The following is a 14,491-nucleotide window of genomic DNA, read 5'->3' as shown; positions in this document are numbered from 1 at the left end:
CTACCCTGATGCATCTCTATAGTATTTCCCAACAAAAAAGATAAAAATGCTATTTTCACACACATTTATGGGAAATCTTTTTAAAAAGATTTTTGGATCAGGATGAGATGCAATTGGCTTCTTGAGTTTTCAAATTATAAAGACTGATTTCAGCATTTTAAAGCCGTAGCAGATACAATCATCAACCACATGAGCTCAGAGTTCTCGTTGCACTTACTTACTTTTATACTGCCTCCTGTGCTTACAGCTTTGTTTCTACAGAAAATAGATTCATACTGTCTTTTGTGGGGGGAAAAAAAAAAAACCAAACCAAAAAAAACCCAAAATTGCTTATGCTGAAAGAGCTACAGAATTACAGAATCGCTGATGTTGGAAGGGGCCTCTGGAGATCACCTACTCCCACCCCCCTGATAAAAGCAGGTTCGACTAGAGGGGGCTGCTCAGGGCCAGTGACACAGTTGCTCAGTGTCGCAGGCCTGTCCCCAAAAGCGAAAGCCGTGTTCTTCGAGCGCACCCTAGCGAAAATCCTGTTAAAGCCTTTTTTATTTTCTGGTTTGAAATCCCCCAAGTATCTATAACTAGATATCGGTGTTATGCTGCCTTGATGCTAGGGCATGGATTCTAAAAAATATAGTTAGTAAAGAAAACAAGGAGAGGTAGATGCCTCACTACCGTATAAAAATCCAGTTAGTTAATTCACCTGCCAGTGAATTACACTAAATTCCTTTTTGCAGTGACAGACTGAATGTGAATTACACAAGTCTTTGCAAAGGTCTTGAAAAATCAGTAATTTTTCTTTTGAGTATTTTCCTTTCTGTATAGAGATGATGTTGTTGCTGTTATGGAAAAGTCTCGTGTTTCCCTAAGTTAAAATCATAGACTATCTCAAGCTGGAAGGGATCCATAAGGACCATGGAGTCTAACTCCCTGCTCCTTGCAGGACTACTTAAAACTAAACCATATGGCTAAAAGTGTTGTCCAGATGCTCTCTGAACTCTGACAGGCTTGGTGCCATGACCACTGCTCTGTGGAGCCTGTTCCAGTGACCGACCACTCTCTCCGTGAAGAGCCTTTTCCTCACATCCAACTTGAACTTCCCCTGACAGCTTCATTCCATTTCCTCGTGTCCTGTCACTGGTCACCGGAGAGGAGCTCAGCACCTCCCCCTCTGCTGCTCGTCTTGAGGAAGTTGTAGACTGCGATGAGGTCACCCCTCAGCCTTCTCTTCTCCAAGCTGAACAAACCAAGCGACCTCAGCCGCTCCTTGTAAGTCTTGTCCTTCAAGGCCTTTCACCATCTTGGTCACCCTCCTCTGGACACACTCTAATAGTTTGATGTCCTTCTTATATTGAGGCACCCAAAACTGCACACAGCACTCGAGGTGGGGCTGCACCAGTGCAAAGTGGGACAATCACCTCCCTCGACCAGCCAGCTATGCTGTCCTTGATGCACCCCAGGACACGGTTGGTCCTTTTGGCTGCCTGGGCACACTGTTGACTCATATTCAACTTGCCATCAACCCAAACCCCCAGATCTCTTTCCACAAGGCTGCTCTCCAGCCTCTCATCCCCTAATTTGTACCTATAACCAGGATTACCTTGTCTCAGGTGGAGAATCCAGTACTTGCTCTTGTTAAATTTCATATAGTTCATGATTGCCCAGATCTCTAGCTTATCCAGATCTCTCTCTAAGGCCTCTCTACCCTTGAGGGAGTCCACAGCTCCTCCTAATTTAGTAACATTGGCAAACTCAATGGATATTCGATTCCTGTGTCCAGATCATTTTTAAAAACATTAAAGAGCATTGGCCTTTAACTGTGGCATTAACAGAACTCTAGGGAGCTCCACTGGTGACTGGCTGCCAGCCTGATGTATTCCATTTACTCTAACTCTTTGAGCCCAACCTGTCAGCCAACTGCTCACCCAACATATTATGGACTTGTCTAGCTGTGTCTGGACATTTTGTCCAGAAAGATACTGCTAAAATCCAAAAAACCCACATCTACTGGCTTCCCTTGATCAGTTAGGTGGGTGACCTTGTCATAAAAGGAAATTAAGTTGGTTAAGCAGGACTTTCCCCCCATGAACCCGCACTGGCTATGACCAATGACTGCATTGTCTCTCAGGTGCTTTTCAGAAACTCCCAGAATAACCTTCTCCGTAATTTTACCAGGCACTAAAGTGAGACTGACAAGCCTGTAATTCTTTCTTCTTACCCTTCTTGAAAATTGGAACATTTGCCAGCTTCCAGTCGACTGGGTCCTCTCCAGACTCCCCAAACTGTTGAAAAACAGGGGAGAGAGGTCCCGTGATAACATCAGCCAGCTCTTTCAGTACTCCAGGATAAATCCCACAGGGCACCATAGATTTATGCACTTCCAGTTGGAGCAGCAATTCTCAAACAAGTTCAGTGTTGGCTGGGTGTTTATCATCCCCCCAGTCACGGTCTTTCAACACACGGCTCCGGGGGTCCCAGGGCCCATCACTGGTGTTAAAGGCAGAGGCGAAGAAGGCATTAAACATCTCTGCTTTGTCTATGCCCCTATTTGTGAGGTGACCCACCTCATCAAGCAATGGACCAATGTTATCTCTGATCCTCCTTTTGTTGTTAACCTATTGTTAAAAGCCCTTCCTGTTGTCCTTCACAGTGCTGGCCAGCTTGAACTCTAATCAAGCTTTGGCCACACGAATTTTCTCCCTACAGTGGTGAACATCATCTCTGTAGTCCTCCCATGTTGCCCGTCCTTGCTTCCAATGTCCATATAGTATTCAAAGTCCAGTATATTCTCTACCTAATTTCACAATGCAAATCTAGATATGATTCTGACATCAAATTTAAGAGAGAGATTTAAGATAAAATCATGTATGCATCCTGACTGTATCTTCTCATGGCAAAGTAATTTTAAAGATATAGTTAAGAATAAATACAAAAATATATATGGAGTGTATCCTAAGGAAAGGATCAAAAAGGTAAAGACTTTGGACTTGTAAAGGCAGTAAATAATCTCACAGTAGCCACTTGCAGAAGGTACCATAACAATAAAGAGACCTTAATAAATGGTCCTGAAACCATTTCATCTGCAGGATAAACCCCTCTGAAGTGTTCAGTTAAAAGGCCCACAGCTAACATAAACTACAGTGAGGCATAGAAATTATTTTTCTTTTTTACTACCACTATTAATTCTCTACTTTCAGGAGATTTTGTTAGTTGTTCCTTTATAATTCTTTGAACCGCATTTAACTGTCAGGCGGCGATGTGCACTTGTGCCCTTATCTGATACTTCATCTTTAGGCAAACTTCAACAAAACAACTATGGAATTTCCCATACTTACAGATGACTCTCAACTGCTTTAATGAATATCAGGAAAAAAAAAAAAAGAAAACCCCACCGGCTTTCTCATTTTGTGCTACCACTGAACAAACTCCCTTTAACTGCCACCCGTTCCAAAGACCTGCCCCCAGGTGCCTGCACCAGTTTTGTTTTGCTGCCGAGTCCTGCAGGCCCAACACGCGCAACTTGAACACAAACCCATATTGACCAAGACATGTGGCATCCCTACGGTACTATTCATTGTTCCCAGCTGTCAAAGCACAGCACATCCTCCAGTACCGGCCAGGCACAGAGCTATCTCGGTCAAACAGTACTTAACCATCTCAGGCTTTGTCCTCTGCAAAGTGGCCACACTACAGGCAGCTAAATCTGTCTTCTGGTGCAGTTTTGTACCGCTCGTGAAGAGCTTCAGCCAACTAACATCAGCGGCTGTAATAACCCACGTAGGGATAACTGAACGCTGACAGCACACATCACTTAATTGTAATTACATTCTGCCCAAGATCACTTGATAGCACTTCCAAATCTACTGCTCAGTTCAAAAAAAAAATTTTTTTTTTTCATTTGGCTGTTACCTCCTTTAAAGAAGGCGTATCCCTTGTTTCTAATAAAACAGATACTGGCCCAGTCAATAGTACAAAGCCAAACAAAAAATAGTCTTTCATCAAGCTACATTTTGCTCACGAAGGAGCAATCAGACAGCAATCACAGGGCCTGGCCCTGGCCCATTATTCTTCCATTGAGAGAAGGATCAGTTACATGCAGGCTAAACCCCCATCTCCTCTTAACCCTTCCCTCCCATGTTACAGCCTCCCGTGCCTGTGGAGCTGAAAGAATTAGCAGTTTGACTCTTTCCTGATCAATGAAGGGTTTTCATATCTTAGCATTTATTCCTTCCCATTGCTACAGAATTGAAGCAAAACAATCTTATATGGTTTGCATCACTGTGTGAGTAAAATAGAAGGTGAGTTCGGTCACTGGAACAGGCTCCCCAGGGCAGCGGTCATGGGACCAAGCCTGTCAGAGTTCAAGATGCACCTGGACAATGCTCTTGGTCATATGGTTTAGTTTTAGGTAGTCCTGTGAGGAGCAGGGAGTTGGACTCAATGGTCCTTAGGGGTTCCTTCAATTTGAGATATTCTGTGATTCAGTACAGTGGTATATGACAAGTACATCACACGTCATATTGCCTTTCTGGCACAGTATGCAGAAATCACCTATTTTTTCTAATCAATAAGTTACTTAAGACATTTAAACTAGATGTGAAACATTCATATTTTTCAGATCAATGTGAACTCTTACTCCTTGTTTTTAATAACATGGGAGGGAGAGGAAGCAGAACAACAGAAACACTTAAGTAAAAACAATGTATTTTACTTCTACTATTTTTAAAGAGTTGCACAAAACAACTTCAGGGAACTGCACCTCTTATAGTTTCCCATTAGTTACCACGGCTACTGAAAAGATAAAAAACATTTTAAACTTGTTTTAACCTGAAGCTTTTGTAGTTAACAGTTTTTGTAAAGTTCAGCCTCTGCTGTAACTGAACACCACAGTCACAAGCATCAAAAAGTTACAGGTACTTTCCACATTAAGTTAGTAGTGTCAGATAAACTATCATGCAATGGTAAAGCACTGCAAAAATGTCTCAATAAATTATGATTAGAACGATCATATCTGAAATTGAGGACAGTGCTTGTACATAAAAGCCCATAAACAAAATCTGTCAGTAAAATCAGTAGATGGTTGAACTATGTCAACAGTTGTATTAAATAATATTTAGTAGACTAATATACCATATCATATGAAAATAGCTCTTTAGAAAGGTTATAGTCACTGAAAGGATATATTCACTGAATACTTTTGTACTACAGCATTCATATTCTGAATGGAACTTTTTACGGCAGGGACATTTTCTTTGGTACAATGCACTTAAAGTGAAAGCAAGCTGGCCACACGGAGGTAAGGCAAGTGCGTATCAAGGCAGACTCGTAACAGAAAGTCTGTGATGACAATGACAGTAATCGCCGCACCATATGCGTATCTGTACATCAGACTTCAAAATTCTTCTTTTGCAGCATGCAGCAACAAGAGACGTTTTCCAAATCCTTTAGTAAGAAACTGCACCTCCTACACCTCCAAAAGCACACTTTGAATCATTGCTTCCTCAAGTGAAATTATGGATATTGTTTCTTCTATCATCCATACTACGTAAAGCTGGAACTGAAAAACAAAAGCAAGCATATAAACTGTAACATGCTCTGAAGAATAAAGCTAAAACAGAGAAAACAAATCTAAAAATCTTCTGAAGTTGAGAGTTACTCATAATAGTGCAGATAATGGCTTCTGTTACCAAGAATTCCACTTCCATATGTAAGTCCCCAAAAAGGAGTCGAGGAAAAGGAACTCTGTAACATTACTTGAATGTAATACATTTTCCCCAAAACACAAGCAGGTTGCTAGCATACACACCAAAAATGTTAAAGCTGTCTTGATGATATTTGTGGAAATATGTGCACCCACCTAGTTTCTAATGTTTTTCATAATCTACCAGTTCTGAATAATTTCTGTACCAAAAAATCTGTTTTCAATTGCAGTAAGATAATAATCAACAAAATGTTATCTGCAGTGAAGTTGTAACCTATCAGGAAAGGGAATTAGTAAGTTAATTCACTTCTGGGTTTGGAGAAGAAAAAAATTTAGTTCAATTTAATTTAATGTTTACATACGAACATTTAATTTAACGTATACATATAAAGAAGTTGGGCATGTTATTCCAGAGACTACTTTTGAATACATTTCTGAAAGTTTACAATTTATTAGAGCTTTTTTTTGGGGAGTGGAGAAAGAAAGAAGTGGGTGGGAGGGAAGAATGTGAAATGTTTATCAAATCATATTCTACACTCAGGGTAATATACAGCCAATTTTATTAGTCTCTCGTCTCAAAAATCTGTACTAGGAAGAACAACCAGTATTATAGGACAGCAGCAGTCAGACTGCTTCATAAAACTAACATATCCTACATTCAAAACCTGAGTGCTGTAATCAAATACTATTTCGGGAATTCCCTGGATGAATTTCTCTCCCTCTCTAATTTCTCCCTCTCCCTCTTGCTCTGTTCGTGAACATTGACAGTGTCTTCATCTCTGACATCAAAGCACAGGAGTTCAAGTCGAAAACCTGGGTTCCTTCATGGGAAAAAAAAAAGAAAAAAAAAGAAAGAACGCTCATAGAACATACACCAATTACTCTAAATTTTAGAGCCAGTGAACCAAGCATGAGGGTATTTGACACACATTTTTCTTCTTATCACATAACAGAATAGGAGCATGTTTGTATCTTTTCTAAAAGACTACTGAAATTTGTGTTATAAAAGTGATATGTGAAGAATTTTTTTACTGCTGCCTCTGATGACTAGCATCAGTACTTACTTTTTGCGGTCCTTGTCTCTCTTCAAACTAACAAGAGGGGTAGAGACAGATGCTTGTGATTGGAGTACTTCAGCATTAGCTTTCTTCTCAATAAACATAGCTCTTTCATCTTCTAGAACTTTTTTGTTTTTCTCTAATTTCAGTTTCACTTCTTGAAGCATTAGCATACGATGTTCAAATTTAGTGTGTACCTGTTTAAAGAAAGCACGCAGAAATATATTCCCAGCTAGTAACACAAGGTGGTGATATCACAATATAAAAACCCTCTGCAATTAAACAGTAAGCCCTACCTCAACTTGTGCTAAAAGTCATAAGACATTGTAGTTCTTTCCCAAAACTGGTAAGACAAAACAAACATCAACCCAGAAAAATAATCATTCGTATCAGATTGTTCTCATAGAAGCCAGGCTACTACACAATAAGTACAGGTGGCACATGGAAGGCACTAAGTCATTATTCGATTTCCTACTAGATTTTACTATACCTTGGTTATATCAAAAATAAGGAGGCCTTTAGAGAGGAAACAATTACCAACAGAGGGATTAAATCAGCATCTGTCAAGTAGAATCTACTTCCTTAAAACCAAGAGGGAAAGGAATCATACATACTTTAATTACACACGTAGGTATTTTCATATATATACACAAAATTTTAGTATGTATATTAATTACGTTTACATATTAATATATACACACACAATACGTCTGGTTGGGGGAGTTACTTGTGGGCTGCAAGAAGTTAGCTGCTTTTCTGCAGTAACTGTTCTTTGATTGTTCTTTTGACATATCAATGGATTTTACTCTCCAGATGCATTTTGATCAGTTTAAACCTGCTGTGAAGTTGTGCATGATAACCAAAGGGTACTTCATTCCACCCTTCCTCACCTCCCACTTCCCCCCACGCAAACTCTCCTAGAATCCTGCTTCTGCATCCACCTGTATTGGTGTAACTTAAATCTGAGTGGTGTACTGGTATAGAAATCAGAGACAGTTATTTTCATCTTTGTCAAAGAAGGAACTAAGAAATAATTAAGATTATTAATGTAACGGTGTGCCTGTTCTACACAGTAGAGCTGTCTGATTTTATAAATGTGTGTGTGTGTGTGTGCATGTATGTACACTATTCATTTATTTATTCATTTATTCATTGCAACAGTTAACTAGACGCATTGCAAAACCAGGTATACCAATAAAAACATTCAGAGTAGAAACAGTAAGGTCCTACGCATCTGTATGTCTCGGGAGCGGTAACGCTGCACACTAGAGCAACCTATAAGGTTCCTCTAAATGAAGGATGTGAAAGCAATCTTAAGTGCGACAAAAATTCCTGGTTTTCTTTATATTCCAGATACACATACACACTTATCAGACAACAAGCAGCAAGAGTATATGACAAACATTCTTGATCATTTTCCTATATCAGAAACTGGGAAAAGTAATATCCATAATTCAATTGCAACGTGCAGAGCTCACAAACCGCCTGGTATAAATAATAGAAGGAAAACATCAAAGGGTACCAAAGATACTGCGTAAGACCTAGCTGAACTTACTTTGAACATGGCCAAGTATTCTTCCAATTGGATAGCCTCATACTTAGAAGGACTGAAATCTGTTTTTTTTTTCTCCACAAGCAGCATGGGGGACTTAACAGACTTAGGAAACACAGTATTAAGCCTTCTTATTTAAAACATGCATCTGAATACCTCGCAAAAACTCCTACATCTTTGCTGGAAGACTGAGGTACAGAAAAGTACATTACCAAATATACACAGGTTTCCAATTTCAATTAAACCAGTGTTTGAATATAAATACACATGACCATGATAGAGTCTGGCAGAAAGTAGATGAGAAGATCCTGTTTTGCCAGTCCAGCTTGACAGGACTAAATCTTCAACAATATATTCAAGAAATATTCCACATCTCCAAACATTCTTAAGGCAGCTGGGAATAGATGAGATTTTAAAAACAAAACAAACCCAACAACACCCCTCCACCCACCCCCTCCCCAGACTTTCGAACTTCTCAACGTGAGGGTTGAGCATGTAATTTAATAACTAAACCTGGAGGTCGTACAAGCATACACACCCTACTCTCCTGAGCTGAAAAACAACCCATGGAATTTTTTCCAGAAATCTTGTTTTTTACAAAGCAACCAATGCATGAAAAGCACCTACTGGGCTGCTATGGCATATCGATGTTTCCCAGCATACTCCTAGAGAACACAAAAAAACATGCAACCATATTCACCACACTCTCTTACTTATCTTATCTTACCATATCACCTCCTACTCTATTGACTTGTCCCAGCTATCCACCAAAGACTTTAGACCATAAGATCCATCCCAAAAAAAGACTGCCATTTATAGAATCATAAATGTTTTAGGTTGGAAAAGACCCTTAAGATCATTGAGTCCAACCATTAACCTAACACTGCCATGTCCATCACTAAACCATGTCCCTCAGCACCACGTCTACAAATCTTTTAAACACCTCCAGGGATGCCGATTCCCCTACCTCCCAGGGCAGCCTCTTTCAGGGCTTGACAACCCTTTTGGTGAAGAAAATTTTCCTAATATACAATTTAAACCTCCCTGGTACCATTAAAAGCCATTTCCTCTTGTCCCATCGCTTGTTACTTGGGAGAAGAGACCAACCTCCAACTCGCTACACCCTCCTTTCAGGTAGTTGCAGAGAGCAAAAGGTCTCCCCTCAGCCTCCTTTTCTCCAGGCTGAACAATCCCAGCTCCCTCAGATGCTCCTCGTAGGACTTGTTCTCTCATTTGCTTGTGTCTAATCAATCTGCTAATCAAATCAATTTGTGCAATCAATCTGCTTTTGATTTTAAGCATTACTGCCCTCAAAATATTAGGAAATTATACATATCAACTAGTTGTGATTTTGCTAAGAACTTAACCGTTCCAAATCTCAGCAAACAAACTGAAGACAGACAGACATGCTTACCTGGTGCTCTGCTTCTTTCAATACAGCTTCTTTCTCCTTCACTTTCTGCACAAACTGTTGTCTCATCTCCTCCTCTTTTCTTTGCAGTTCAAGGTAGAACTCGTGCCTCTTTGCCTCATAGGCCTCCTGTAGACTGAAGTCCAAAAATGTTAGCAAGTCTCCAGCACGCTGCTTTATGCAATGTGGAAAACCAACAAGCTGGATCATTATTTAAACAATTAATATTTATCTGAAATATTAATTTCTACAGCATACCACATAAAAATTCATAAACAAACCTAAACAGAAGCAAACATCTTACCTTTCAAAATCTTCATTTAAATAAACAACCCTGAGTAAAATTATTTATGCTAACAGCTCCTGGGCAATTTACATTTCAAAGTAAATACAGCACTTTAGGAATCTCATGTTCTAAAAGACTTGAGTTATAACTTTCTGTCTCCAACATGCATAACCTTTTTCTTTAAGTTGCTTATTAATAAGACACTGCAATTGCCAGAAAAATCCCCCCAAATTTCCACACTGTGAAACCTCAGTCTTAGAATAAGACATTAAAAAACAATGCATCTGGAGTATTAACACAACAAACAAACTAATTATTCCTATATGAAAAGGAAGGAAAATAACAGAAGCTTCAAAATATGTAGCACTCTCTTAATGTAATATCAAAATTTAAATATGGCAGAGTTACATTAAAATAGAATAAATACAATTTCCTCAGCAGTTCAACATCCAAAAGAGAGGGTTATTTTCCAACATGCATGTTGTGGTTTTGGCATGTTATGGTACCTCAAACCGGGACATTGCATCAGCCAAAACCTCAAGACTGCTTGTTTTTTCTTGAATCCCCTCTCCCAGAAGCTAATATACTGCATACATATTACACTTATATTTGAAATTATATAGGAGGTGTAAATTAGTTCAGATCATTGAGCAACTATACGGCAACAGAACTAAATATCAAGTAAGTAAAACATTTCCTTACTTTTAAATCTATGCCTCCCTTCCTTTTTTTTAAAAAAAAAAAAGTTACTGTACTAGACATTTCAGTACACATGACAACTTTTTTCCTCCAAGCAACAGGCACTTGAAATTGAGCAACTTCTTTCATAACGAAGTACATCATAGCAAATTAAAAGATGCTGGTAATTTATTCATATACTGTTAGAGGTTTCACATTTTCAGGGTCTGTTATTACCCCTGGTATCACCACAGTGCTGGCAGGAAAAGTCCTGCTTTTCAGGGAGAAAGGAATGGAGTTTGTACACAAATGTATCTCACACACGAAAGAGCACGCTACCTTTGGAAAGCATACCCGCTGAATGACACAAATTCTTCCAACAAAACATTTACCACAAACTTCTCACAAGTCGTAAGAGTCCAGAGAGGCAGAACTGGTGGATCAAAACTGTGCTAATGCTTATTACACAACCAAAAGGATCTGTCCAATATCTTGTAGGACATAGGGCTTTTACACGGATCAAAACATGGATAATATTCTAGCTCTTTATTCTGGGGCTATTGTCTTACACCATTCATCTCTTCTAACACTTCCTGAGAGCTGACTAGTCAGCCCTTCTCAGCTGTCATGAGGTACTGTCCTTTGCCAAGTATCTCAGGCCTAACACTCTGATGGAATATATATATGTATACCAAATATTTAAATTTGCTTTATATTTTTAAAACACTTACACACTATCATACCAGTTTTTAAGTCTCATCTTTTACTGTTTCTATTATCTTATAAATGGAAAGTCTAGTCTTACCAAAAAAAAGGACACTGAAAAACATAATTACTTAGAGCAACAATAAGCTTAAACAGCTCTCTTCTATATTTAAATTTACGATGACTGGGCAGTTTCCCAACCCTAAAGTTTCTTATTTGTATTCCAAATATAATCTAAAGAGAGGGATGATTCATCTTGAAACTGCACGTGCAGACTTAATGTTTGTAAGATCTCAAGGTCAGAGCACGTTTCCTATTTGTCTTATTTGAGCAATACATTGCAACAAAACAAACTCAGAACAAAAATCTTTTGGGGTTTGGTTTTTTGTTGTTTTTGTTTGTTTGTTTGTTAGGTTGGTTTTGGGTTTTTTTAATCAGCTGTGAAGTAATTTAGGTTACCCTGAAATTGTATCCACCAAGCGAAATGAGGGCATGGTTTTCACACAGGTATATTAACTCACACTACCTTTAAGTTTAGACGGTGTATGTAATAGCAATAAAGCCACAGCACAGGTTTTTCAAGTGCTGGCGATCTCACCGTACCCACTTTTGGGCCCTGTGTCAGTTCTGCTAGCTAACATCTTCCCTTTGGGTGCAATACAGCCGCCAGAGCAACTCATGCTGCAATCGCACCTTCATTTCATTACGTGGGCATCTTTAGAATCATAGAATCATAGAACGTGTTAGGTTGGAAGGGCCCTTTATAAAGGCCATCTAGTCCAACCCCCCTGCAGTAAGCAGGGACATCTTCAACTAGATCAGGTTGCTCAGAGCCTCATCAAGCCTGGCCTTGAATGTCTCCAGGCATGGGGCCTCCACCACCTCTCTGGGCAACCTAAGCTTAGTTTATCAAGTAAATGCAATTTTTTCTTGAAATTAGTAAAAGATTAACTTTGAAGACACTGGATTTACTAAGTAATCAAATTACATGTATAAGGAAGAGGAGAAATAAAAGCTTATTTTTTAAATCCTCCCTCCTCCTGGACTGAATTGTTCCGGAAATCACAAATACAAAATTAAAACAAACTTCCCTCTTCTGTTTTTGGCCTATCAGCAACATAATGATCCAAACAGTCTTTGGTTTTAGGAGGTTTGGGGAGGAGGAGAAAATAGTTCGCCAGATCTTAAGCCAATCTTTTCAACATTACTGCACCTACTGCACACAGTAAAACGCTTTTCGGTTTACCAGAAGACTGGTTTCACTGCTTCTCATATAGTACATTATGAAAATCATATTCACCCAGTTCTCTCATTCTTCTCGGTTGGACTTCTAGAATTTTATACTCTGTTCAACACCACTTGCAAAATTAAGATGTTGAAGATAATTATCTAAATAATGTATTCTTAGTGAGGTTTTGGAGGAAAGGAAGGGATTGTGAGGCAAGTCTACACCTTACTAATCCATTACATACCTCATAACAGCACTAGCACCTACCTTTCTACAGAAGCAGAGCTGTGACATACAGTTTTCCTATCTGCGTAAGACTGAGAACAGGGAAGCCTAAATACAAAGATGCAAATCAAATACGTTATGTTCAGAAATAAAGACTCTGATTGAAGTGAGCTTAGCTCTCAGTGGACCACAATGTTTGTGCACTTTGAACAACACAGATATTTACACAATGTTTTACAGTTTGTTCATTTCAATTTTAAAAAGCTTTCCAATTTGAAAACTGCACTTCTAAATTTTTGCAAACCATTTGACTAGCAATTAAGGTATATCAGACAAACTAAAAAATTTCAAAGTTAACAAGTGGCTGGTATTTTTAGCATAGTCCCTTGACTCAGTGAACTACCTAAGTTGATATTAAGCAACACTAACGATGTGGTAATCTAAACAATTACCATTTTCCCACTGGAGGCATGAAAAACAGCTACTTTGGATGCAGTTCAGTCTTACCATAAGGAGTTTAAAATATTTAGCTCAAATGCAAAGGTCTGCAGTTGGTCAGATGAACTCCATTCCCAAGTGACTTCTTAAGGAAGAAGCCTATTAGCCTTTCATATTTGGCTTCCTTTCTTAGAAAAGACCACCAGAGTCATATCAACCTTCCTCTACATGTAAATGTATTCACATTACTGAATTCTTCCTTGTTTTCTGCCATCATCCTCAAAATAGACCGAAAAATAAACATGTTTTTGTTCAAGAACTGCAAGGTCTGAATATCCCCGTTTCAGGGAGGAATAAAGCATGGAATATATGATTTCTCACATATTGAGAAACTGAGATGTTTATGTTGCAATTCTGTTTAACTGCAATTATGTTGAAGAACAAATTGTAATTATAAGCACAGAAAAACAACTAAACAAGAGAATGATTAACGTCAGAGAATCTAAATACGCAAGCATACAGCCTGAGTATCAATTTCAGCTTTTTTCAACAGGCCCCTGCCTATTAGTTTTCTTCTTTCAAAACCAGAATGTCTCCTTAAGCAATAACATAGCTTGGACTGGAAAATGGACTTACAAAATGTCCAACTTCAAAACAGTAGTAATCCTCCCCTCCCTTGCAAACATCTAAGATTACTAAGTGTGTATGTATTTAGAAGTTTGCTCAAGCACTCTTCATGTTTAGATTTTTGTTTCAAACTTTCACAAATTTTTCCATTTGGGACATCTCAATTATGTCTTGCTGAGATTGACCTGAAACCAGGAATTCATGTTCCTAATGGACACAACTGGACCATCAAAAAGGCAGGACTAGTCCATCCACACAAAAAAAAGAAGTCTGTCTTTACTTTTCATTAACAGCTAAATGCAAATCCCTATTTCAAGTATTAAAAAAAAATGATAATAAAAGCAATTCCTGGATTTTACATCCAACAGATATTGCAAAAAATGCATAAGCCATCCCCCAAAATACTCTGCTATCCATTGACTTCATTACATAAATTTTGCTGTAACAGGCTTTCCAAGCCCATGCCTGATTGGATGCTTTTCATGGCTTGGAAAACAAATTATACCTATATGACTCATTTTAGCTTTCAACACTATTCCATTTATTCCCTGAAGCACCACATGGTGGATTCTTCATTTTTGAAGT

At 38.7% G+C, this 14,491-nt stretch overlaps 1 protein-coding gene across 5 annotated transcripts in view; it reads right to left on the bottom strand.

The window, feature by feature from the left end:
• Positions 1 to 1,014: 1,014 nt before the first annotated feature.
• The window catches only part of SEPTIN10 (septin 10), a 40,664-nt gene continuing 27,187 nt past the window's right edge, over positions 1,015 to 14,491 (bottom strand). For 4 of the 5 annotated variants that reach the window (XM_063338500.1, XM_063338515.1, XM_063338530.1 and 1 more), the window contains 3 exons: positions 9,723 to 9,855; positions 6,763 to 6,953; positions 1,015 to 5,554 (listed from right to left, as the gene is read on the bottom strand). In XM_063338500.1, the coding sequence (XP_063194570.1) occupies positions 5,539 to 5,554; positions 6,763 to 6,953; positions 9,723 to 9,855 (340 nt within the window). In that variant the 3' untranslated portion in view covers positions 1,015 to 5,538. Of the gene's footprint in view, positions 5,555 to 6,762; positions 6,954 to 9,722; positions 9,856 to 14,491 lie in introns of those variants that run through there. The other variant, XR_010071569.1, reaches the window with a different exon arrangement.

The sequence above is a fragment of the Chroicocephalus ridibundus genome, chromosome 1 (genome assembly GCF_963924245.1).
Source record: "Chroicocephalus ridibundus chromosome 1, bChrRid1.1, whole genome shotgun sequence".
Classification (NCBI taxonomy): Eukaryota; Metazoa; Chordata; class Aves; order Charadriiformes; family Laridae; genus Chroicocephalus; species Chroicocephalus ridibundus.
This window is presented reverse-complemented; position numbering and strand designations above follow the sequence as displayed.